At 61.5% G+C, this 26545-nt stretch overlaps 1 protein-coding gene across 1 annotated transcript in view; it reads left to right on the top strand.

Moving 5' to 3' along the window:
- RIMBP2 (RIMS binding protein 2) overlaps positions 1-26545 on the top strand; it is a 226319-nt gene that overhangs the window by 158564 nt on the left and 41210 nt on the right. The window contains exons 5-9 of the mRNA XM_035016812.1: positions 973-1077; positions 9066-9116; positions 19618-19819; positions 23614-23759; positions 24316-24392. Of these exons, the coding sequence (XP_034872703.1) occupies positions 976-1077; positions 9066-9116; positions 19618-19819; positions 23614-23759; positions 24316-24392 (578 nt within the window). The 5' untranslated portion in view covers positions 973-975. The remainder of the gene's footprint in view (positions 1-972; positions 1078-9065; positions 9117-19617; positions 19820-23613; positions 23760-24315; positions 24393-26545) is intronic.

The following is a 26545-nucleotide window of genomic DNA, read 5'->3' on the forward strand; positions in this document are numbered from 1 at the left end:
CTCCTCCCCTGCAGGTTCCTCCCCTCCCGTAGGCTCCTCCCCTCCCCGCAGGCTCCGCCCCTCCCTGCAAGCTCCTCCCCCGCGCACGCGCTGGAGCGGCCTCAGGGCGCCGTGCCGCGTGACGTGCACAGGGCTCCTTGGGCTCAGAGAGAAAGGAGACCCAGGACTTCGTAGACGCCAGGTACCCCGCACCTCGTAAGACATTCACAACACCTGCGCGGAGCAGGCGCTGATTCATAATTAGCCGTCAACAACAGTTACTTAGCGTGTTGCTAATTAACCATTTACAAATGGCTAATGATGCTAATGAATAATCCGGGGGAGAAGGTGAAGCACAGAGAGGTTAAGGCACCGGCCCAAGCTCAGCGCTGGGATTTGAACCCCGGCCGCGCGGCTCTCGAATGCGGTACTTTGCCGCGTGTGGCCCCGAGGTCCCGGAGGCGCGTCTCCACCGTCCGAGCGGTATCAGTGCGGTCCCCGTCAGCGCCTGCCGCGAATGCTTGCGAAGGAGGCCAGTGTGGCTGGAGCGGGGCGCCGGCGGACAGCGCCGAAGCCCGAGGTTCGGAGGCCCCACGGAGCCTGACCCGAACCTGGGACGGCCACTTGCCAGGGTGTGATGGGCCGGGAGAAGCTCCCCGTGCCTGCTTCCCCCGTTACAGTGCCTGCCTCCTAGGTGAAGGGGAGGGTGGCAGGACGTACATCGCCCCCAGAGGCTTGGAGCGCTACCCGCTAGGTAGGCGGGGATCCGTGACCTGGGGCTGTTGCTCGCTCGGGGCTGGGAGCGGCCGAGAGCTCGCCTTCGCTCGAGGACCTCTGGTTCCGCTCAGTGCTCGGGGCGTTGAAAAAACAAGGCAAGTGGAGGTGGAAGGCTCGTTGCGTCTGGGTCCCCCGGGGGGAGGGGCGAGGGGGCGGGGAGAGCCAGGACGGCCGCACAGGACCCCGGCCCGCGCTGACCCCGCCTGTCCCCCGCAGCACATGCGAGAGGCCGCAGAACGGCGGCAGCACCTGGAGCTGGAGCATGAGCAGGCCCTGGCTGTCCTCCACGCCAAACAGCAGGAGATCGACCTGCTGCAGAAGGTGAGCGCGGCCGCGCGCGGGGCGGGGGTGCGCAGGGACGGGGTGGGGCTGCGCACCCGCGTCTCCCCTCCTTCCCGGCGTCTGGGCCTCCCGATGCTGCCCAGCTCCCCCGAGGCACCCGTGTCCCGAGCTGGACCGCCCACGCGGGGACCCTCCAGCGCGCGGTGCCGGCGCGCTCGCGGGGAAAGCTCGCTTGGGTGGCCGCGGGGGCGAGGGGCCTCGGCCCTGCCGGCCTCAGTTACAACTAAACACACACCTGTCTCCATCGGCAAACCTTCCGTTCCAGAAAAAATGCCCTGTGAGAACCACAGGAACCGGTTCGACACGACTTCGGTTCTGTTTGCTTTGTTCTTTGGGGGTTTTTTTTGTTTGTTTTTTCAGTACTGGTGGGATGGGGGTGGGGAACGGGGTTAAATTTGACGCCCATCCGAGGCAGGGGTATAAACTGCGCTGCGTCCATACTGCAGACCAGGACGGCGTCATTAAAAGGAATAATTTTGGTTTATATCTGCTGAACTGGGGAGAGTTCCATCATGTGCTGTTAAGTGAGCAGATCAAGTCTCAGGGCAACATTTTCAGCATGAGAGAGAGGGAACGAACACAAAGAAGAAAGAGAAGCAGAGACTAAGAAACAAGGAAGAAGGAGGGAAAACAGAGGGTAGGACTGAGCAGCTCAGGGGGCCCATCCCCGTGGCCTCCATGGTGGTGCTGGGGGGCTAAGAACATTGCCCCTGGGGCCCATCCTCCTCATCAGCTGTGGTCCTCTCCTGTATCCCTCTATGGGGGGCTTGGGGTCCTGGGTGTGGTTCTCATTTCCTTCCGGAAGCCCCAATCCCACCTGGAGCCACTCCTCCCCAGAGGTCAGTGGGCCCCATCAGCCAGAGCCTTTCTGGTCTGGGCTACAGGTGCATGGCAGCCCGTGGGGGGCGCTCCTGAGACTGGCCGCTGATGGGCAGGGGGCAACCCCCTCCCCCGTCTGGGTGGCCTTCCACCCACCCCACCGCCTTTCCAGGCCTCTGATCTTGTAATAAAGGACCCAGGGCTGTGTGCCCACCTGGCTGGCATTGAGAGTCTGCTGGGATGGTCCCTCTCCTCCGGAGTTTGGGAGCAGACTTTGCAGCAGGTGGAGAATTTCCCAGGCTGCTTCTCTGACTGTTTATTGAGACCATGTACCAAGGGTAGCTGTCACTAAGCCCCCGCTGATGGGGACTGTCCAGCCTTATTACCTGCCATAATACATTGGCCGGCACGGTAAGGAGCAACGTTTCATTAGATGTTATCCAGAAAGGATATTGCTTGCTGGGGTCCAGGCAGAGATATGGCTCTTCTCTTTGCCCGCTGTGCGGAGCCTGGAACGGCTGCCCGGCACCTGAGCCCGCTCCCTGCGGCCCCGGAAGCCCCGTCCCTGGCCCGGCGCCTCCCAGGGAGATAGGAAGCCTGCGGAAATACAGATTTCCTGCCGAGGGGGCAACAGGTCGGTGATTCTCAGCAGCACCTTCTCCGGGGGCCTGGAGTTTCATTTAGGAAACATCCGATGCCAGGAAAGTGCGCCAGAGCCAATTCTGATATTCAGCCTTTTCTGTGCCTCGTCCAATTTCCTTTCTCCCTTCCCTGCATTCATCATGGTCTCTATTTTGGACACACTGATGCTTCATCAGTGGCGGGAGCCGAGGAAGAGGAACCGGTACAAAATCAGGGTGCCAATGTGGCAATGTCTTAGAGCTCTGATTTCTGAACAAAGCATTCGAAGAGGAAGGTTGAACCTTGAGTGGAACGAGATTGGCGATTTCTTCAGAGTTCCTATTTCCATTTGATTTCCAGCATGGAGGGCCAGCATGTTACACTTGCTGATGAGATCATTCATTCATTCATTCATTCATGCATTCAACAAATGTTGGCTGTTTGCTGCATGTCAGCAGCTCTGGGTGGTTCCGGAAGGGGAGTCCAGTGGTGGGGGAGACGGCCTGTGCCCCCACGGAGGGAGAGTGAGCCCCCCGCAGAGGGAGGATGAACGAGTTCAGGTCATGCAAATGCCATGCAGGGAAGAAGGGACAGAATGAAGTGACGGGTTCACAAGGGCAGGATTCCAGACAGGGCAAAGCTTAGGTGGGTGGCAGGTCATGCAAGTGCTTGGGTCCCTGGTGCCCGGGGAAGGAGGGCCACAGTCCGCGCCCAGTGGGCAGGAGACGTGTCCCAAGGAGGGTGGCGCCAAGCTGCGGGCGCTCTACTGGATGTGAGAAGGAGCACAATCTAGTTCCAAGGGAAAGGGAAGCCACTGGGGGGGCTGAAGCAGGGGTTTGACAGGGTCTGATGCACATCCTTTGAGCATCGCACTGGGGATTGATCTATGGAGGGGCAGGGAGGCCCCTTACCCGCTGCTGGGAAGCCTGGCATCTCAGCCTGGGGCACGGCTGCAGAGGGGAGACGTGGATACATCCCAGGACGGATCAGGAGCGGGAGCCGTCTGCTCAGGGGCTGTGGTGGGCGGGCAGGGGTGGGGGTGTGTGGGAAGGGGCAAGTCCAGGCTGACTCTGGGCCTCCCAGTCCTCACACATCGTGGGTGTCGATCTGGGCTGGACGGAAACATCGCTGAGCTGGCGTGGTCCTGGATGGGCAGACACCCAGCGGCAGGTGCACGGGATGGGAGGAAAGGCTCTGAGTCCTAGATGGAGGGACACCGGTGGACTGCGAAATGCTCTCAGGTGACTCATTGTCCCGTGTTTCTATTTTCTGTGAAAAAGTCAGCGGATGGGGCGTTTTCCTTGCACATAAACATTTCAGGGCCGCGCAGACCCTGTGCACAGGCTGGGACAGCGATTGTGAGGGGCGTTAGGGCTGGGAGGTCTCGGGGTAACACACCACGGGAGTCAGGAAGGGCAAAGGAAGAACAAATGGCATCTTACCCTAAAAAGAAGCCAGGTACTTACTGGGTGCCAGGGACTATTTTTAACAAGAACTCTCTCGCTTCAAGCCCATTATGACCCTATGAAGTGGGTCCTGTCATCGTCCCATTTCCGAATTGGGGAAGCTAAACCCCAGAGCGATTAAGTCACTTGCCAAATGCCACTCAGCTAGTGAGCAGCATGAACTGGATTTGCACTGAACCCACTGGGCCAGGATGCTCCCTGTAAAGCTCAGGGTTGACTGGAGTCGGGCCCTTGTCCCCCTACCACCATAAAAGTACTAGAGCTCTCTGAGGTCCAGAGCTGGGTCCCATGGGACAGCAGTGTGTTGTCTCCAAGAGCTGCCCGTTCTCTCTGGCAACAGCTGCCAGGCTTTCTCGAATCCGCTCCAGTGGGACCCCCGCCCTCATCTTGCTGTCCATACATGGACATCATGCCAAGGGCTGGTCCTCTGTCCTCATGCTCTTTGACCCAGAGCACAGTTTCGGGTGGTCAGCCCCTCTGTGCTCTAGGCTTCCAGGACACCACCCTCTCCAGTAATTTCCTTCCACGCAGATCATCCCATAAACATCACAGGTGTTCCCCAAGACTCGGTCCACAAGCCACATCTCTCCGTCTACCCTGGCTCCCGTGGCGACCTCGTCTGGTCCCGTGGGTCTCAATACCATCTGGGTGCGCCCCCCGCCACACTGAGCTCTCCACGTTGGATTGTGAACCCTCTTCTTTCATCCAGCCTTCCACGCGACACCTCGGCACGAGGTCCCAAGTCGAACTGCGTCCTCAGCCACACCTGCTCGTCACCTGTTCCCCAGAGTTAATGCCTCTTAATGCTTGTCTGCTTCGTCTCTGTGTCCCCATCACTTCCTTATTCCCATCCTCTGCCAGAGCAGAATTCCTCTCAAAATGGCCACACCCGGGGAGGCTTTACCTCCACTTTCCCCAGAGACTCCTGCCCGGAGCCCTGGCCTTCGCCCACACTGGTTTCTCCTGAGGATGCGGAGCTGGGCCTGGAATCCCCTTCACCCGCGTCTTGGGAACTCCCTTTACCCCTGTCTGTGCTTTGCTGGATCATCTGTGTCCTGGAGCTCGCAGTGTCCTTTTTCTTGATGCATCACGGGTCTTAGGTGAGGCCGGGGTTACTTTCCCTCGAAACACAGGCAGTGCCTGGCGGTTCCTGCATGCTCCAACCTCACCTCTGGCCGCCCCGAGGACGCGCGGGCCTCATGCATCTGCCGTCAGGGGCCTGGGACCCGAACCTTCTGCGGGGCGCCTCTCTCTCCTTGGAAGCTCATCCCTCTCCCCAAGATGGTGCTTGGGAGAAGCAAGTGGAAACATTCATTGAATTAAAGAAAGAAAAAAAGAAAGAGCAAAATGCCCAAGGCTGTTCTAATGGAAATCAAGGTAAGATGAGGCCATCCAGCGGCCGGTAGCTCTGGTAGCCCGTGGTGGCAGAGTCTGAAAGTATAAGAGGCAGCCGAGCAGGGCGCTGTCCCGTCTACGGGCCACCAGCCACCGGCTGTCCCCTGCTCCACGGAAACTGGGGGGCCAAGTGCTCAGTCCAGAATCCTTGCTTTCATTCGCTCGACACTCCGGTCGACAATTGCGGAGTCCCGGTGTCGGTGACTTCCAGGGCTCGTGGAGCAGCGGTGAGGGGTGCAGAGTGGGAGGAGGCCCCGCACACTGTGAATGTTGATTCTAAGTGTGGAAAGCCCGGGGCCCGGGGCCCGGGAGGCTCGCGGGCCGACTCTGAGCTTTGGCCTCCCTGCCTCCTCCTCTCCTGCCGCCCTGGCCTCCGTTCCCCAACCACACCAAATCTGCCCCCTCTTGCATCTTTGCCCAGGAGGCCTGGTCCCCCAGTAATGGCAGGGCCGGTGTTTGTCACTGAGATCCCTGCCCTGCCACGCAGCCTTGAATGGGCTCCACTCCTTGCTCCCGCGCCCTCTGGCATGCCACCCCATGGGTGGTGCTGTGCTCGTCCATTTGCCTGTGGCCTGTCCCAGAGAGCAGCATCTGCACTCGGAGGTCGCGGCCGACACGTAGCAGGTGCCCGGCAAACGCTGAGGTGCCGAGATCCCTGGACGCGGAAGGAGAGGTGCGGTGAGCGGCCACCCATGGACGCGGGGCTGGTCTCAGTACCCGACGCTGAGTTCTAGTGCCCGTCAAAGGAGTCCCCAAGCCATGGCTCTGCCCTCCCCATGACCTGTGGGCGCCCAGACCCCGGCGCCCTCCGGGCCACCGGTGGCCAGAGCCCAGCTGCTCCCCAGCTTCAGACTTTGTTTCCCGAGGAAGCTGCATCCTTGCTTAGTTACAGTTGCTGTGGTGATCATCTAAGGGTTTTTCCAGATTTAAAATTCATCTGCAGACCTGACCGATTTTACTGTGGCTCAGAACGGCTCCCACGTGCCAAGTGATGGCTTTCAGGGTTGGGGCTGTCACGGACGTGGGCGGTAGGAGGAGCCGAGCCCGCCACATGAGTCGCGATCTCGCTGTTGTGGTGGGTGGCAGGGGATCACGGACTGACCCCTGCGATCATTCAATAGAGCGTCTGCCCCAGTCCCTGTGCACACCTGCGGGACTGGTGTCCGGTCGGTGGCTTCCTCCGCGCTGACGGGAGGCTCCCTGCAGCCCCAGCCTGGTTCCGGGACCGCCCCATTTCTACAGAGTGCCCACAATGCCCTCACCCTGCTGCATCCTCACCGGCATCCACGCCCTCCCCAGTTGCCAAGGAGACTGGGCGTTGGGTACGCGGTCCATCCCAGCCAAGTGTCCAGACCTTGACGCTGAGTCTAGCATGTCCGCACCTCTGTGCCTCCCGGAACCCACCACACGTGGTAGCCCACTGCCCCGGACGCTCGATGCCCCCGACGACAGCCCCCTTCCTCTGACAGCAGGCCCCCGCGCCCCTGACAGCTACAGTCCTTCCGTGTGTCACTGTGCCCTGCAGGACATCGTGCCTGTGTGAAGGTCACAGCTCCCCCACAAGTTGGCCGTGGCCCCCTGATGAGCTTCGCGTAAGCTGTTGCTTCGATGTTGCAAGAATTCAGCGCTGCCAACTCGAACTGTTAATTTTAACAATCTATTCTGATTGCCCAAATGGCCCAGCTTGCAAGTAGCCTGTGAAAACCAGCTCCCGATTCTCTCTGGAAGCCAGAAACCAAGTCATCACTGCAAACTTGGCGCCGTTTTCACGGCTAGCTTTGGGTTTTTTTGTTGTTTTTTATCCTGCCGGTTGGAAACTAACTTTGACTCAAGTGGCTCAGTGGTGAGGTTATTTATATAATCCCTGTGCGTCCTCCGGATGGCTGTCTTTTCTCGCCCCATTTTGTTATTGTTGCTCTCATTTCAGCTTTGAAAGGGACAGTTTTAAGCCCTTGAAGGTTGCGATGAATCTGGCGTTCCATTGCCTCCTCGGCTCTCAAAGCCCTCCATGGAGACACGTGCCCATGGCACGCATGGGGGTGAACCATGCCGGGATCTCAGGCTGCCCCCCCACGTTGGCCGTGCTGGGGACGCTGGGCCCCACCTCCTCCTGAGAGGCTGTGAAGATAATGCCCACTGGCTTCTTTGCGATGTTGGGTAGCCCATCCCTACTTACTCTTCTGGCACCTAGAGACCATGTTCCTCTAGAACTGAGAATCCTACATGTAAATCTCAGTGGAACAAAGGGATCCTTCACGAGGGCTCGAAATTCTCAGAGGCAGGTGCCCTACAGTGTCGGAGATAAACCTCCCCACAAACCCACTTCTCAGCGTCTTCAGGAATGTCTGTCTGCAAGGCCACTGAAACCCACGCGAGGGGGCGTCCGTGTGGCCATGCGGGCCGGCTTTCCTTCCTGGCTTGGGATTCAGCCTCAGGCTCTCACAGAACTTCAGCACCTCCAGCTTTAAAATGGGAAGCGGTGTGTTCTCCAACCACTGGTGATTGCGTTCATCAGGATGCTTGGTTTCAAGGGACAGAAAACAGCAAAAGGGAATTGGAGTTGTGCACACAACTGAAGTGGGCTTCAGACACGGCTGGATCCAGCACTCTCCTGCCTTGGCGCTCCTCTGCATTGGCTTCGTTTTTGGTTTCCGGCGGGGAGACCGCTGGCTGGTCCAGCCTCGTCCCTCATGGGGGCAGCATGGCTGCGGCACTCCAAACTGTCCTCCGCTGGGGCCCAGGTCCTGTAGGCAAGGAGTGTCTGTCCCGTCTCCCCCAGCATCCCGGGCAGAAAGGTGGCCAAGCTGCACGCCCGCCGGGAAGCCGACCGCCGAGCGTCTGGACCTGTTCTCATGCCCTCGGGATGGGGCCGGGTACCCAGCACAATCGGGGCGCTTCCTGGGAGACGTGGCCACAAACGCCAGGCAGGCGCCGCGGTACTTGCTGGCATCGCGATGCCAGACCTCGGGTCTGGGGGCCGAGGGATGAGGACGTTGCATTTCAGTTTTGTGTGAACTCACTGCGGGGTTCAGGCCGCCGCCATCCCGAGACACTGGTTTGGTGAAACGGGTAACGTTTCTTATTCTGTGGAACACATGGCTTTGCTTCAAGTAATGGGAGGAGGGCCGCCCCCTGCCACAGGCTGAGCGGCTGAGAGCCTGCCAGATGCTCGGGGACCCCCATCTCGGGCTCTCCTTGGGGCCGGGGAGATCGCAGCTGACCTTCAGCTACTTGGGGGTCACGCCTGCTTGGTGGCGTCTTGTTTCCCAAGCAGCTTCAGGCCCCTGGGAGACGATGGTGCCCCCCACCCCCACCCCGTCCCTGAGGCTTCAGGAAGAATCATCCTGCTCTCCTGGGCCCAGCCCCCTTCTGCGTGTGACCGCCTCTCTCCGGAGGAGCGGGGCCTCCCACCGGCCCAGCCCGTCACGATCAGGGCGCGTTTCCCCATTCCCCGTGCTGACAAAGAGCATCCAGCCGGCCGGCATTCATCCCGTGTTTGCCCGAAGGGGAGAGGAATGAGAACTGGTCTAGGTCCTCAGAACGGAGTGCTTCTTAGGGGGGTAAAAATCAGTGACCCACACCCCGATAATTCAGACATTCATCTGATTCTCTTCTCTTTCCCCTGCTTTAAACATTGACTCTTTTCTCTTTTTATCATAAAAAAAGGCTCAGGTTGAAGCTAAGAAAGAACATGAAGGTGCCCTACGGCTGCTAGAGGTAAGTGCCGGAACCCTGACCACCGGCCTCGGGGGCGGGCGAGGTCAGAAGTGGGGGGCACTCATGAGCACCCGCTGGGCACCAGCCCCTAGTGCTGCTCACCCACCCCCCGTGCGGTCAGCACAGGGACCACACAGAGAGGCAAAGGCATGTCCCTGCCGTCACACAGCCCCCGCGGAGCTGGGGGCCTCACGTGGGCCGCTCTCCCCCACGGGCTCCTCTGGGGGGCATGCAAGGAGGAGGAGGCCACGCTCTTGCTCGGGATGAGGAGAAGGCGTGGGTGTGGGTGGAACCGTGGATGGTTCAGGGACAGTGCTGATGCTGGGGAAGCGCTTGGCAGGTGCTATCTGGGGAGGCCTTTGCAGAATGAGAGAGGGGACGACCCAGGGGATCCGAGCGGTGGGCGCCATCTGAGTCGCGGCCACAGTACCGCCCGCAGTGAGCCCTGCGTGGGGGACTTCCTGCGGCTACAGACAGAGGCCAGGCAGCCCCCTGCCCCTTCCCTATAGACACACAGGCGGGGTGCCCTGCGTGGGCCTCCGTCCCCAGATATGGGGGGGAAGGTGGCCCCGTCCTTTGCCCCCAGGGCCACGGCGGCCACGGAGAACGTGTGCCTCTCCCAATTCTCTTGCGTTGCCTCATGACATCTATTCCTCCTGCAGGGGAAGGTTCCACCATTACCATCATATGTATTAGAATTGGTTTTGTGAGAGCGTCCATTAGCTAATGAATATCTGGAGGGGTGAGTGTGATGAATGGCAGGGGGAGATCTATCACCTGAGGGAATGGCAGCAGCCCCCAATGGCCACGCTTCTCCCTGAAAAATGCCCCCCGCGCCCCCCCACGCCCATTCGGATCGCCTCCCGCTGCAAGCACACTTCCTCGCCTCCGCCGCTCAAGGCCGCTGACAGGAGGTGTGTTGTGTGCCCCTGCCCTCTGGGGTCTCCTGGCCGGAGCCGGGCCGGGGGCGCTGCATGCTTTGGCATGGGGGTCACCCTGGGACGCGCTTTGGGGGAACAGGGGCAGCGCAGACGTGCTGAGAGTCCCGTGTCTCCTCTTCTTTACGACGTCTTCCCTGGTTGTGTCTTTGCTTTGTGCTTCACGCAGAACGCGCTGGACGGCATGCAGGTACTCGAGGGTCGTGCCTCCCCCTGCTGGTGTGCTTGGTGCTGCTTTCCCTCGTGCACGGGGCGGCCACGCGTCCCTGGGCCCGCTCAACCCGCCTCTTCTCCCGAAGCCGGCAGCCCCGAGCTTCCTCCGGATGCGGGGCGGGGAGGGGGCTCCTGGGGGCCGGGGGCATGAGGAGCCGCGGGCAGGACCTCCCCGGCGGGGGGCGCTGCCAACTGCCAGCCAGGCCCGGGACACAAGCTCTGTTCCCGCAAGTGTTGAGCAGGCTCAGCGAACCTGGTCTCCCGTTTCCCGCCGCGGCCGTAAGGGTCAGGCTGGGAGGACAGCCCGGAACCCCGATGACCGCGAGGGGTGGGGTGGGGTGGGAGGTGGGGACACTGATCCTGCCCTCGGGCCAGCCGCGCCCGGCAGGCGGCCCGTCTGTCGGTCATCAGGATTCCACCCTGGCCCCAGAACGTTCCACTGCTGTGTTTGTGTCTGCCGTGTGCGCGCTCGGGGCCCTCCTGCAGGCGAGGCCGCGGCCCTTCTCACCACCCCCACCGAACAGGAGGAACAGCGTTGTCCCTCTGAACAGGGTTTTGAGTGTTTTCCAAAACTCTGAGTTTGATCGCGTATTCACGGAAGGGATGATCTTCCCTCTTTGAGGAGGAGTGGTTCTCACAGTGGGGTCCCCAGACCAGCAGAGTCGGCATCAGCTGGGGGCTTGCTAGAGATGCAGATTCTCAGGTCCCGCCCAACCCGTGGAGTCAGAAAGTGTGGGGGGACCCAGAAACCGGGAGGGACCCAGCCGCCCTCCCGCCCCCCGCTCCTGGGGCAGTTCCGATGCAGCCGCTGTCTGGGAAGAATTGCTTCGCGTCGTGAGGCTAGTCTGGGGACGGAGGGCATAGGGGACGAGCCAGTGCCCTGGAGTCTTGGCCAATCCGTGGCTCAGCGTCTTAGTGACCTGAACATCCACCCCTCCCACGGGTGTGCGTCCCGCATGGCACGCTGGGGACTCCCCTGAGTCAGGTGCTCTCCTCAGCAGAACAGCCGCCCCCTTGCCCAGCGGGACGCACACACGGGACTCCAAACGTTGTCTCAGCAAACATGTGGCAGCAACCCCCCTCCCAGGGGCCGTCCATGCACAGCCGGTCTGTGGGTGCTCCTGAGCCCTGTGTTCTGATGAGTGAATGGCCAGGGTGTCTGGGGACGAGAGGAGGGGGCGGTCTCCATCCCCGTCAGGACGCAAGCAGAGTCCAGCACCTGCAGAATCATCCGGGCTTGCTGTGCGGCCTCGCCAAGGTGGGCGTCAGGCGTTAGCTGAAAATAGAGCTTTTCCAGAATCAAGACCGAGCACGCTGTGAACTGCAGAGAAGGCACCATTTAGGGAAACGGCGTCCCCCGCACTTTACGGGGGAGTTATTTCAAGACAAAGAAGCAAGAGAACGTTTTAAAATTAATAATAATAACGATAACCCAATGATGGTGACCTGGGGTTCCCTGAACACTCACTTTGTGCCAGACGCTGTTCTAAGGGTGCATCTGGGGACATCTAGGACACATGCGCATGCCCCTTAATCTTCACGACGACCCAGGGGAAACCGAGGCACAAGTGACTGGCCCAAGGCAAGCTGATAAGAAGCGAGTCTGGACTTAGACCCCAGGAGTTTGGCCCTGCTTTGCAGCCGGCTTCCCTGGCCCCCGCGTCCGTCCTCCCTGGGAAGTGGGGTCAGCTCTCCCGCCCGCAAAACCGCAGCCGGCGTTGAATTGTGAATGAGTTCACACGGTGACGAGACCCGGAAGCGCTGCCTTCCCTGGCGGGGGTGCAGGCCACGTGAACACTGTCCACCGGGCACTGGACACGTGTATCGGATTTAATCCATAGACCCCCCAGTGAGGTCGCTACCATCATCATCCTCTTCCCGGATTGGAAATCAGGCACAGAGACCGAGTCCCTTGCCCCGGGACGCACAGCTCGCAAGAGCAGAGCCAGGCCGCGAGGGCAGGAGGGCCAGTTGGCGGCGCCGTCCGAGGCTGCTGAGAAGGGGTGCAGGGGAGCAGTGCCTGTGTGCGGGGTTCGGGGGCGGCGGGCTCCGGGCCCGCTGCAGGGGAAAGCCCCGGATGAGCTCGCTCTTGCCACTGTCCGTGCTGTGTGCTTTGCGTGTGTGTTCTGTATGCTTTGTGCCTTATTCTTCGGGGCGACTTCCCAGCACCTCCCTGTGGCCGCCAGCTTGCTGGCCGTCAGCTCTGGGACGAAGCTTCAAACTGCCCGTGACGCCAGACGCTTGTCCCAGCCGGGGAGGAACCTGCGCAGGCTCCTTTCATCCTGGGTCTCATTTGGGGAGGCTTTGATGAGCAGACAGCGCACCCCCTGACCCAGGCCGGCACGGGGTCTTCTCGAGGCAGGCCCAGCATCTGGGCGGTGTTGGGACCTCCCTGGACCCTGGGCCTCTTTGCCTCATGAGTCCCATCCCTTCCTCCATGAAAGTACTAAAAATTACATTTTACATGCACCTGCCTGGGTAAAGAGGATATAGTCCACACTGGATTCATTATTATTTGTTTGTTTCTGATTTTAAAGGAAACTAAAATGAAAACATTTGCATGGGTCCCTAAACGTACCGGCCCCATGTTGCTGGGCCTAAGGGGGGTCACTCTGCCGGGCTGGTGTTAGGACACTGAATCACCATGTGGCAAGTGAGTGTGCGTGTGGGTGAATGAGCACATGCAGGAGGACACGCACTTGGTCCCATCAGAAAGATGAACCCGGTTCTCAGGTGCATTTGTAGAGTGAGGCTCAGGTCACAACCTCACATCGAACATATGAAGGTCGTTCTCTGTCGGCACCGTCTGCTGCCAATTGGGGAAGGCCCCGGAGAACTCCCCTCCAAGTGATGCCATGGGGACGCTGTAGGGGGACGATGCGGGGATGCCGTGGGGAGGACGTGGGGGGATGACTCGGGGACGATGCAGGGACGGCGCGGGGACGACCTGGGAATGCAGGCTCCCTGCATCTTGTGACCGTGCCGTCTGGCGCGTGGGGCTTCCTGGTGACCGCAGCAGGGACAGCTCCTACCTGCTCTGCTGAGTCACCAGAAGAAGCCAGAAGTGCCGTCTCCCTGGGCCCCAGGAATGAAACCAAACGTGGTTGATCCGTGGTATCGTCCCCACCCCGTCTGAATTCTAGAATCCTTATGGGACAACGCGATTTTGATACGGAAGTGTGCAGAATAGTAGCCAAATTGAGAATCTGAGAGGTGGACACATAACGATTTGTAATTAATGTTTTATATCTGATGCGTCTTAGGAAGCCCCTGCGCACCCCCCCCCCCGGGTCTCGGTGCTCCTGGAATAGCCTAAGCAGCCCCGTACCCCTGAGGCTTTGCTGCGAGATGAGGTGGTCGGGACAGGGAAGCCGAGCGTGCCCCGATGCTTGGGAGCGTGGCTGCCCCGGGACCAACCCCCACTCCAGCTCTGTGTCCCGGGGGCCGCCGCCTGCCCCCCCGCTCTTGGCACCCCGAAGGTGATACAGGTATTCTGAGGTCCCACCAATGACAGGTGCTTATCTGCACACGTAATACTGCGTGACGAACGCACATCTGCCCGGAAACAGGGAGACTCCGGCGATCCAGACCCACCAGCTTAGAATTCACTGCCGTTGCAGCTGGAGAATTGGACAAATGTTGAATCACACGAACCAAAGCAAACGTTGAAGACACTTGTGCTGGAGACAGGCATGGCGTAGGATGCTAACCATCAGCCGAAGAGAAGTCCGCACTCACCAGTCTCCCCTTGGCGACGGTGTCATTCCATTCAGTCTCAAGACTGTGAAGTCCTGCAAAGATTCTGGAGTTCGGAGCAATCACCGAGAAGATCCCGGAACTCAGCCTGTGGAGATGAACGGACATGGGGTTTCTCATGAGCCGTAGGGTTGCCGGCAGGAGCCCACAGAGATGGGGTATTAAACTGGCAGCAGAAGGCACTCCTGAGTTGGGCATCACTGTGAAAACGACACGGAGTGTCCCCGTTGATGACAAAATGTAGGGAATTCTGGTAGACCCCCACGGGCTCAGATGTGCTCTCACATGTTGCTGAAAATCAACATCCAGGCAACTGGAGGGGGGGAGGGAGCTCGGGTGTCTGAGTTGCTAGGCTGGCCGCACGCCCCTCCCCGCGGCATCTGCACTGCGGCTTTGCCCCCAGAGCGGTGGAGACTGTCGCTTCTGCTAATGGAGCCCCTCCCACACCCCCCGGGGTCTGACTTTGCAATTCCCCACTGGGTTCTGGAAGACATGCTTCACCACATGTTCTAGGTGGAGACAGGCCCACAGAGGCTGCAGGACGTGCCTCCAGGTCCCCATGAGTTGGGGGGGGACCTGGAATCTAGAGCCAGCTCAGAGCCCGGAGTCGGAGAGGCCTGGGTTTGCCGGCCCCTGCCTGGGTGTTTGACCCCTGGCTTTCGTGCATCTTGGCCTTGTTTGTCTCCCCGTGCCATGGGCTCATACCACCTGAGCCCGTGGTCTCCCTGGCCATCAGCGAGGCCAACAGCACCTGGCACAGAGCAGGCAGACGGCCCTGGGTAAGCAGCATGGCCATCAGGATGCCACACGGAACCTGACTCCTGCGCACTCCCATGCCGGGGGCCCAGCCTGCCCGGGACGCCTCTGGTCCTCCTTGCTCCTTGGATGATTCACGACCGCCCCGCACTCTCCACCTGGCCTGGCTGGACACAGGGCCAAGCCCCCCACGCGGCTGTCCTCTACGAAGCCCGGAGTTCTGATGCGGAATGCGGAGGGGCGGGCGCGGATGGCTAGTCACGCTGGGATGTGTTTTCCTTCGTCTTTATAAATACCCACGACCACATTTGCAAGTCTCGTGTTTCTTCCAGGGATAGTTTACTTGCCTGATGTGGGTGCCATCTGTTACCACCGTGGTCTGCGCAGCCCCCGCTCCCACCGCCTGCAGGTGGCCAGCTCCCCGGGGGGCCACCCGTCCAGGAGGCGACAGGGCTCTGGATCCTGAAATAAATACCGATGTGCGAAGAAGCCAGCTGGGCAGGTCGGTGGGGTCACTGCTGCCTTCCTGCTCCCTGGGAAGCCGTTCCTCCTGCTGGTGACTCAGGGACTGGGGGGGCCCTGCAGCCAGGCCAGGACACCCAGCTGCTGGGGGCTCCTGCAGGAAAAACTGCCTCTCTTCCGGAAGGCAGGAAGCCGGATGAGGCTTCCAGAGGGAGCGCCCTCCTGTATGACGCATTTTGGGCGTAACGGGTCCCCAGCGCCCATCTCCTCGCTGTCCCGACCCCTGCTCCCCAGACCAGAGATCAGGCACCGGAAGCTCCTGGGCTCCGGCAGCCCCACGGCCATTTTCTCGGGCACCTGGAAGGGAGGCAAGGCAGGTAGCGGAGGAGAGCTGTGGTTAGGTGTGGCCCACACGGCTCCGCGCGTCTCTCTGGAAGCAGCCGGAGGAGGTGGGAGAGGCCTGGCCGCCCCCCTGCAACTTTGCTCCAGGTTGTGCTGAAGGCAAGGCTCCCATGCGTACAGACACGGGTCAAGCAAACACTCTGACGAGCAGGCACATCCGTGTGCGTCCACAGCTCCGCGACGTCCTCCCTGCACCCTGGGGACCTCTCGCCGCCAGTGCCCATGGAAGGCGCACTCGAGGGAAGCAGGTCAAGCCGACGGGCCTGATCCAGGAGGCCTCGGGGAACCAGAAATCCTCCGAATCCGCATCTGGACACAGGACCATTCAGAGCCTTGCGGCTTCTGTTCCAGTCTTGTATCCTGTCCACTTGAGGGCAGGATGACACCACGATGTTTGAGCCAGTTGACGTATCTGGAATACCTTTAATGTCACCAACAGATGCCCGTTTCTCCCACTCATCATGCTTAGGGAAAAGCTGATATTTCATCAGGGGTTTTCTCCCCTGATATCGGCCTCACAAATGAGCGTGGCTGGGGCACTGATGGAGACGGGGTGGCCGATGTCTTCAGGGCAGCTACGTTCCTAACGTGCACACTGCCCGCCCCTGGGATGGGAGTCTCAGGGGCGACAAGGATTGTTCCAGAGTGGAACACCAGCTCCCCGGGACACGTGCTCTTCATCCAGAAGACTGGGCCCCCGGAGCCCCAGACCCTGCGGGGATCCTCCTGTGTGTCCAGGGCTCACGTGGGCACAGTTGGAGGCCATTGCCTGGGCCACGAGGCCAGCCAGCCACCCTGACCGGGTGCCCGCGGGAACGCTCCCCGGGTTTTCGCGCCCAGGGTCACCGAGTGGCCATACCGTCTCCAGACCGGCCTTGTCAGCCCAGACTGTGGATGGGCCTCTGCCGATGCTTAAACATTGAGAGATCTTTACATTAAAATAAAGACTCTCTTCTCCTTTTCAAAGACTAGAAGTTTAGCCCCCGTGGGTCTGGACCGATGCGGAGCAGATGCCCCTCCGGACAGAACATGCACGCTCCCATTCACTGTGTTCCCCCAGCATTGTCCGGCTCGCCCGTGCTCCCCCCGGCACTCCCCACCAGCCTCCGTGGATGTCTGGGTACACCGACGTGCCCACCCGCTCCTGGGACTGCACGGTCAGCACATCACCTGCCACTCCTCAGAGCACCACGTCCAGGCCAGCTGCCAGGGAAACGGCACAGCCCAGTCGCCATCGGTGAAGGGGACCCCTGAACAAAGAGACACAACCTGGCAGGAGGGGGGCACCGAGGGCAGTTCCCAGGGAGCTCGGAGGCTACACCTGCTGGCAGTGGGCGCCGAGGATGCCCGTGCTTGGTGGCCCATGACAGGTGCTGCCACCAGGCGCCTGTAGGCGGCCCCGTCCCGGGGCGTGTCTGCGTCCTGCAGGGTCTGGCCGGGAGCGCACGTCGCCCCCTCCGCCTTGGGGCCCCGCCCTCTCCTGGAGCACCCCGTCACACAGCCCCAGCAACCGGCTGCCGGTGGCAGGCGCGTCTCGGACGCCAGGTTCCAGGGAGGCCCGTGAGGACCTCGGCCACGCTCCATGGGCACCACCGAGACTGACCGCCCAGGCCGGGCACCTACAGCATCATCTCATATTGTTAAATCTGTTCGCATCTGGATTTCTCCTGTTTTTACGTTCCTTTAGTGTAGCGTTCTGGGAGCTGGGAGCACACGGAGATTCCCACTGCCACGGTGGGAATGCGGGTAGCCGTCACCCCCTCCTCTTACTCCTTGCGCGTCGCGCCGTCCTGCGGCCCCAGCCCGGACGACCGCCGATCTGTCCTCCATCACTCTGGCTTTGTCGTTTCTAGGATGGCACGGAAGTGAAGAATCCATGTGCTGTTTTCGTTAGGTGGTACCGAGGATTTGATCTGCCCGCCTTTCTCCTAACACACGTGAAAATGAGTTCACGGCCAAGAAAATAGTGCTCGTGTTCTCCCACCAGCCACCAAACATTCTCGCACACCCGGACAATCCCGTCAGCTCAGGGCCCCCTGTGCCCGCTTGCTCTCCCCGTCTGAGGACCCTGTCCATCCGTCAGGGTTCACGGCTCTGCCCTGGAGAGAACGAGTTGGGAGTCAGGGCCCTAGGCCTCGGGGCATCTGACAGGTTACCCTGTTCTGGGGTCGGCCCAGCTGGAGGCAGGTCTGAATGGTCCCGCGTCCCCGCCTGGGCCCGGGAGTGCTGAGCTCACTTCTCTGCCTTGGTGGAGGCAGCAATCGCCGATAAGCTCATTCAGCTTTTTAGAAGAAGAATCCTGCTGATTTTTTTTTTTAATGAATCAAAGAAATTAATTATAGGCTTGGGATTTGTTAGGTTTTTTTTAGAAATCCCTGATCTCAGACATAAATAGCACTTCATTCTATACTAAGGAGCTGGAAAGCTTAATGCCAGAGGAGGGGGGGAGGATGGGCAAAGGGGGAGGAAGGGGGAGGGGAAGGAGGGGAACAGGGGGAAGAAGAGGAGGAGGAGGGGCAAGGAAGAGGATGAAGAAGAGGAGGAGGGAGGGGGAGGGGCGAGGAAGAGGAGGACAGAGGAAGAGAAGGGAAGAGGGGAGGAGAGTGGGAAGAAGGAGGAGGATGAAGAGGAGGAAGAGGAGGAGGGGGAGAAGCGTGTCTACCGCTGGTCCTCTGCAGGTCGAGGGCTGTTCCTGGCTGTCCCCGCATTCCCCCACACACGCCCATATTAAACCAAAGATCTACTGAACGCTGACTCGGTACCAAGCTCCGTTCCAAGTGCTGGGGACGCATCAGGGAAGCAGCAGACGATCCTGCCCTCGTGGAGCTGACATGTTAGCCGGGGACCAGGCTACACATGGAGTTAATAATGCAGCAGATGGGATTCTCCATTTATCACGGAGTAAGGAGCGGAGACAAGGCAGGACTCCATCCATGCGGACAAAATGAGCCACCGCACCGCAGATCTGCAGTCCCCTCTTTTCATGGATTCGGCAAACACTTACTGAGCACCTACTATGTGCCCAATTCTGTAAGAGCCCTGAGGACGTATTGAGGAGGGAAGCAGAGAGAGCGAAGGCTTTGAGCTTCCCATCCAGTCTGGAGACAGACGAGAAGGAACCAGGGGCTCGCGTACCACGGGGGGCAGTGAGCAGCATGCAGAGAGTTCCTCGGGGGGAGGGGGCAGAGCCGACCCTCCACGCGTCCGTCCACAGCGTGTGGGCCCAGCTGTAGACCGTGCAGGCACTCTGGTCGCTGAGACAGAGCCCTGCGTCTGCACCAGGATAGGAAGCGTGGTCCGTGAGCGTCGGGGAAGAGTGTGTGTATCAAGCCAGTGAACCTGAGAGCCCGCGGGGCAGCAATGGGACAGGAGCGGGGTCAGAAGGGAGCTGCCCCGGGCTGCCTCTTCCCTGCCGTGTGTCCGAGGGAGCCCACCCCTCTCCCCAGGGCTCCGGAGACATCTCTGCATGTCTGCAAATGTTGCTGTGTTGCTAACCAAACCCAGCAGAAAGAAATCCCCTTTTATTGCTAGAGCAGTGTTCCCTGGGGCTCTGCAGTCTAGGGGCGGGTGCCCCCATGAGAAAAATGAATCCGTGGATTGGCAACTGAGCTGCCCCCCAAGTCTGGGCTGTGTCACCGCCTCACCCTCCACATTTCAAACAGCTATGGCGAGACGTGCCAACCACAAGGGCCCGAGCTGCACACAGAGCCCAGAACAATCCGCGGTTGGCTGGGATCGGAGTGTTTGTAGGCCTTCGCGGCATGTGTGGTTTCCCACGTCCGGCGGGGAGGGGACTTGGCCAACCGCCAGGCTGCACGGGACGCCTGGTTTTATCAGACACCGTTCTCCCACGGAGGTGGGAGGCGGCTCGCCACCACACACGCGTGTGCATGCATGTACACGCACACGTGTGCACACCCATGCACGCATGCCCCCCCCACCCCTGACTGCGTGTCCGTGCCTCTGCCGTGCAGAGCAAGGTGCGGGAGCTGGAGGAGAAATGCCGGACGCAGAGTGAGCAGTTCCGCCTGCTGTCGCAGGACCTGGAGAGGCTCCGGGAGCACGCAGGGAAGATCGACCTGCTGGGTGGCGGCGCTGGGGCCTCCTTGGACGTCCCCGCGTCCGGCAAGCCTTTCCCGCAGTTCATGAACGGACTCGCCCCCTCCATCGGCAAAGGTGAGTGCCTGCCCCGCCCGCCCCTGTGTCGCGTGGCCAAGGGATAGCCAGCGACCCCGCAGCAGGGCGAGCCCCGCGCGTCTGTTTGACCGCCTGCGCCGGGCGCCCGGCATCGCGGGGCTCCAGGTGACGGCAGGCCCCCAGCAGCCACTGGGCATGCCTGCGGCACCAGCCGCTGCTCTGAGCGCTCGCAGGTGTCAGCCCACGTGCTCTTGGCATGGCCGCATGTGGCAGGTGCCGTCCTGGTCCCACTCTGCAGAGCTCAAGACCGAGGCCCTCGCGTGGGTCACACAGCTCCTGGCAGTGAGCCGGGCAGCTCCCGCCCGGGGCCGCGAGGCACACGGCTGGGCTGTGGCCCTCCCCGCCTTCACGCCGAGCAGCCTCCACATGGGGACGAGTTCCTGCCGCACGAAAGCCGGGAGGCTCACAGCGGTGAGCGCCCACTGGTGCTCAGGAGGCGGGGCGGGGGGCAGCACGGTTTGACGTTGCGTGCTGGGGGAGGGATTTTGTCTTTGTGTCTGGCTGAAAGACCACCGGGGTCTGCATGACGGCCTCACTGCGGGGCTCCCGCCTAGACGCAGAGAGCTGCCTGGGCCGTCAAAGAGCGCTTTCCTCGCCCAAGGGCAACCCGCACGGGTCACCCTGGTTGCAAGAATGCCCACCTGTTCAAAAGTTGTTGTTTTAATTAAGGGGAGATGAGTGTCAGACTCCCCCTTTGGAACTCCACAGAGGAGAGAATTTCCAGATTCTTTCCCTTACCATCAAAACAGAGGATGAGGTTTCTTCGGTGCTTTATAACATTACAACGACGCGAACATGCCTCGTTTATTTATTGACCATGTCGATAAATCACCTTCCCTGCATGGCTTCTGTCGGCGCCATCCTTCCTGTCCTGCTCAGCCATTAGCTGCCATGTCACATGGCTGTGAACAACAGGGTGGGGGCCGGGAGGTCGGCAAGTCCCTCCACGGTGTCCCGAGTGCACGGCGCACCCAGGCCAGGTCTGGGGCCTGCGGCTGTGATGTCGGCCGGCCGGCCGGGCCCCTCGCAGAATTTCCTCTCGGTGGATGCAGACAGGCGAGAAGCAAGGGGACAGAGGAATGGCCAGGACAGATGTGTGGGGACAGGGTGACAAGGTAGAAAGTGACCCAGGGCTACGTTAGATCGGGCGGCCTCAGACACCCGCCTCCAGGAAGTGACGTTGGGGCCGTGTTGCCCGAAGGGTAAGAAGAGGCAGGACGGTTTCAGCTCTTACTCCATGAAACGAACATTCTCGGGGTCGGTGGCCATATGTTTGGCCGGTACGCACTTTTCAAGACCCCAACACGTTTGGTGACTCCCAGGACTCAGAGCTATGCTTAGAGCTATGATGGCAACATGGGACGGGGACACGGTCAGATCCTAAGGGCAGAGACAGGATGCCTGCAGGATCCACGCAGGCCACGCGGAGCGCCCCGTGCATGCAGAGTTCCTGCCCAGGGAAGCCGCGGGGGATGCGGTGCCCAGAGTGTAAGGGGGGGCTGGTCACATGGTGCCTCTGCCTGGCGCGCACCTGAGCCCCAGACTGCCGGGGGAGGCAGGTGCTCGGCACAGACCCCATGGGGCCTGGTCACGCTCCTGACCCGTGACACGGCGTTCGGGCCCTTGGCCAAGCTGCGCGTGGCAGGCAGGCCCTTCTCCCCACGGCATCCTGGTCCTGCTGCATGAGCTCCTCTGTGCAGAGTGTAGATGCGTGAGTGTCCAGAGGGACGGCTCCGGGAAGCGCGATACGATTCCCGATGGCGGAAGTGGGCCCTCAGTGAAAGCAAAGCCAGCAGGTGCTCGCGGCACCAAGCCTGTTGCTCGGACCCTGGTGGACCAATAGGTTTGTACCACGGTTTCCGGGCAGCCGTCGGGAAGAGCCGCTGTCCCGATGGACCGAGCTCACGTAACGATGCGCGACCTCACCCCGCGAGGGGCCCCCATTGGCAGGGCCCATGCACACTTGGCTTCACCCTCGCTGTGCCGGCATCGCTGATGGATGCGTGGAGGAGAGCCCACAGAGCCTCCCGAGGCCCCGCGATCCTCCCAAGGGCGGTCCCCCTGAGGGCATTCTCCGACGGGTGGGCGCCCCGGGGGCCTTGGCGGCTGGGCCCCGCTTTCTTCCCCCAGGTGTGAGGGGAGCGTGGAAGGGCCAGCACGAGGCAGAGAAGGACCGTGGGCAGATGTGCGGCCCACCCGCTCCACGTCCTCCTGCCTGAAGCCAGCCTGGCCCAGAGGCTGAGGAGACAGTTGGGGGTTGATCGGGAGCCGCTAAGGGACGGCGGGCTGCGCAGTGGGCCACGTCTGACGTGAGCGCAGGCCCCGCAGTCGAGTCCAGGTCGAATCTCGGGAGAGCAGCGCCCACCGCTGCAGGAGGATTGCCTGGGAGCCAGCGAGGCCGAGGGTGCCGGCGGTTCTGACGGTTTTGCCTCTGCCTCATGCCGGCTCCGAGTCGGACCTGGACCTGGACCGAGGACCGGGCCACGTCAGCCAAACATGAACACGAGGAGACCCCACTGTGTTCATCTCGCAGGGCCGCGCGTCCACGCTGCTGACCCCAGCGGTCATCGGTCAGGACGGGCCAGGTGCTGCTGTGGTGCACCCCGACCTCAGGGGCCGGATCAGCCCCGCGGCGCTTGGGGGACGGGCTGCGCTGTCCTCTCTCAGGAGCGCTGGAAGGCACAGCCTCTCTCTGGAATGTTCCATCGAAGGGGAAAGGAGGCAGTGGATCACACACCTGCTCACCTCCACTCACAGGGCGCTGGCCGGACCGCCATGGGTCAGGGTTCGCACCCCCCACGGCCCGGGGCGGGGAGAAGCAGTGATGCTTCGCACCTGCCGCTCTGAGGCTTCTGGGTCGCTTCGCACCTGCTGTACGCCGAGCACCTGCCCGGGGCAGAGGGGACAGATGGCCGCGACCCGCAATGCCCCTGCTCTCCGGGATCTGACCCCCCAGCAGAGTCCCGTGTCTGTTGTGGCACCGCGTCCATTTCGGGGGTGCTCTCTCACAGTTCCCTTGATCAGGCGGAGCCGCGGGGCCCCTGTGGGTGGGACACTTCCCACCTTACACCGAATCACGTGGTATTTCCCAGCCAGGACGTAGCAGGTCACGTCTTCAGGGAGGCGATCCCGTGGTCTGACCGCTACAGAAAGAGGCTGGACGGGGCGGGGGGAGATCGCGCTCCTGTGTTTCACGTTGGAACCCTAAAAACGCCTGGCCCTTTGGCCACCTTGTGCATTAGTTAGGACTCTTTCGGTCATAAATGACAGCAAAGCTGACCTAAACTGGTGTGAGCCAGAAGGAACTCACTTGTCGTCAGGATGAGGAGCCAGGAGGTCCAGCTCCAGGCGCAACTGGACTCGGGGGCTCGAACTGTGTCCCCAGGAAGCAGTTCCTCCCCGCCTGGCGGTCCCCTGCTATGAGCGCTCTGATGGGACCAACTTTCCTCCCGGTGGCAATGTGGCTGCACCGAGCCTCCCAGCCCCCCGCATGGCAGCCAGGGAAGGGAGAGCCTCTCTCTCCACGACTCCCTTTAATTCCCTGTGGCGGGACCTTCCGTCCCCACGTGATACCACCAATGCCCCCAAACCATCCTCACGGCCAGGAGTGGGGTCAGGCTGGCCATGGGGACCCAGGGTGGGAGGGGGGCAGATCCCAACACGGAGCCCCGAGGCTGAGGCGGTGAGGGGACGGGCACGCTGGGGGGTCGAAGGACCCGTATGTGCTGTTATTTCATCCGTGTCCTTGTTAAACTGTCTCGTGTTGTGGTCAGCTCAGGAGAGCGCCGTCAGAAGCCGCACCGTGGTCGGGGACTACATCCGGCCCCTCCCGCTCGCTGGTGACAGGCTGGAGCCTCCGTCTGTCAAGCCCGCCTTTCTGTCGAGATCCGCCAGCCCAAGATGCAGATTTGAATCAGACGTGAGTTCTGGCGTGCGTGCGGCTGGTGGGAACGCCACGGTCCTCCCGCCTTTCTCCCTCATCCCTCCTCCTGCTTCTCCCTCCCACAAATTCCCGTATCCAGCCTTCATTGACCCTCATGTCGCCGTTTCCACGCAGTCTTCCCGGATGTCTCGGCCTCGGAGCCCCGGGCACTGTCAGACAGGGGAGTGCGGGGAGCGGTGTCCGTGTCCCGGGGCTGAGCCCCTGTGAGCAGAGGACACGGTCACTGTCCATCTCCGTGTCTTCACAGAAGCCCGGCAGGGCCTGGCACACACGCCCGGTCCGCCAAGCGGGTCCCATGCCCTGCGTCAGGGAAGGCCCCACCTCGGGTCCCCTCCTGGCGTGGGGAGACACGTTCTGTATAAATGTCCTCCCCAGGGACCGGGGGCCCATATGCTGCGGGAGCCACCCCGTCTCGGGGCTGACGTCTCACGGGAGCACCACCATTGGGGCAGGAAGCTCAGCGGGGCCGGAAGGGTTTCCCGTGTGCTCCCGGCACGACGCGTAACCCGAACATCCTCTGTGTCTTTAACAGATGGATAATGAACGGAATTCCAATACCTCCAAGCAGAGATACTCGGGGAAGGTCCACTTGTGTGTCGCCCGCTACAGGTAAGCGCGAAGCTCCGCTCTGCCCCCCGGGCTTGGGGGCCCCGAGGAGGCCGTGGGTCTGGGAGCGCTCCCCCCGGGCCCTGGCCTGCAGGCACCAGCTCTGCCAGGCTTGGGTGGGGGGCCCGTGGTGTCCAGGCTCAGTGAGAACGCACAGGCCGTGGGCTCCGCACGACTCAGGGGCGAGCGCAGAGCCGCTGTGTCCCCCCCAGTTCTCGACCTCCTTCAAAGGAAAGCATCCTGACGCCGGGTCCTGCCGTAGGCACAGACGCCCAGGACTTAGACACAAACAAGCAGACAGGAAACACTTCATCCCTCCTGTTCTTCACGCTCAACCGCGACCCGGCCTCTCGTCCCAGGCGCCCAAGTCTGTGTGCCAGGCGCAGGGTGGACGCCACCCCCGGGCAGAACCGCAAGCTTTGGGCAGGCAGAGCCCCCCCCCCCCCCAGGTTTAGCCAAGCCCTGTACCTTCCACACCCTTTGTTTTCTCCAATGGGAGCCATTTGTAACAGCTGTTATGCTGATTAGCAGATTATTTTCTGATTAGTGATCCATTCACTTTGCCAATGAAAACCCACTTCTGCTGCTCAGATAACAGAAGCGCTTGGAGTCGCTCCCCCCGGGGCCACAGGCTTCTCGATTAGGCACATCCGGCACACTGTCCGTGGGGACGCTGCCCCAGCACTGGGAGGAGCTGCTGGGCCACAGGGCCAGGGCCTGGGGGGAGGGCTGGGCCTGCCTGTGTCAGGAGAAGGTGGGGCGCCCTCTGATGCTGAGCTGCGCTCTCCGAGCTGGCTTCCAGGTTCCCCAACCACATACCCCTGCCTCCCCCCGCCCTGTGCCCTGGGCTCGCCTTCCCTCCACTCCCCGGGACAGGCCAGGGCTCATTCCGGGGACAGGGGCCCCGAGAGCCGGTGCGCCCCGAGGACGCAGTCCATAGCCAGCGTGAAACCAGGCACAGAGGAGGCGGGAGCGACTGGCTGGTTTCTGTAGGACGTGGCAGCTGCCAGCCATGGCCAGACTGCGCCACGTTCCCCTCGCCCCGTTCCTCGTCGGTGCTGTTGACGTTTTCCTGCTGATGCTTTCATGCCTGTGTGTTTTAGGCATCCTGCCAGAAAAGCCCAAACCACAGCAAACTGAACAGCACAGAAGCCGGGCCCAGAGAGAACGTGGCAGACCCGCGTTCTCTAAATGTCCTTAGAGTCCCCGACGGGGCGGTTCTGAAGGAGAGGCAGGAGTTTGGGGGGTTTCCCCGATGCCAAACACCGACATTATTCGACATTATTCAACCAGCCGCTGGGAAGACGTTTCCCCAAGCTTAGAACAGGAAGCCCTGCCCTGGATGTCGCTTCCCGCGGCGGCTGGTACACTGACCTCCCGCCGATGGCCGCCCGCTCGTCCCTACATCTGCCCGCTCCCCAGCCGCTGGCCCAGAACCCCCATCCCTCTGTTCAAACAGCTTTGCGGAGACGTCACTCGCTCACGTGGGACACAAGTCACGGGGGAAAGTGCGCCGCCGTGTCCTGATGCCCGCCACCCTCACCCGCGCCTTGCCCTGCGGCTCTGCCCGCCCCCTGACCCCGCCCCAGCCCTGCCCTGAAAGCCACCATGCTCTCTGTGTTTACAGGTTTCCTGTTGCAGGCATTGTCCACCCCCCCCCCCGCCCCGGCCCCCGCATGTGGGCGCCGTGGCACCGTTGGGGCCTTCCCTCCTTTCTGTCTGCAGATCAGGGCGCACAGGGTGCTTTATCCTTCCAGCCCCCATGCACTCCCTCTGCGTCCAGGGTCCTGCCTGGGGTGGGCTCTCCATCTGCACACGACGGCTGCCCCCCTTGCCCCCCCGAGCTTGTGAATTCAGTGAGACACCCCGAACTGACCCTTGCCCTCCCTTCTCCCAGCGTCAGCCCCCACCCGCGGACCCGACTCAGTGCGTGTGTTCCCCTCCGCTCGTCCTGCCACGAAGCCTTCAGCCCCATGGCCCCTCACTCTTTGTGTCCAGGCAAAGCCCAGTTTCGTCACCTTCTGAGCCGCTCCCTGATCCAACGTCCTCACCCCATCTCCTCTGCCAGCCCCATGCACAGGGTGCCCCGAGGGTCTCCATAAAATGCAGGCATGCTCAAGTCACACCCCACCTTAAAACTCCTGATACCTCCCAGC

Source organism: Mirounga leonina, unplaced genomic scaffold (assembly GCF_011800145.1).
Source record: "Mirounga leonina isolate KUSES-001 unplaced genomic scaffold, KU_Mleo_1.0 Mir_171, whole genome shotgun sequence".
Taxonomy (NCBI): domain Eukaryota; kingdom Metazoa; phylum Chordata; class Mammalia; order Carnivora; family Phocidae; genus Mirounga; species Mirounga leonina.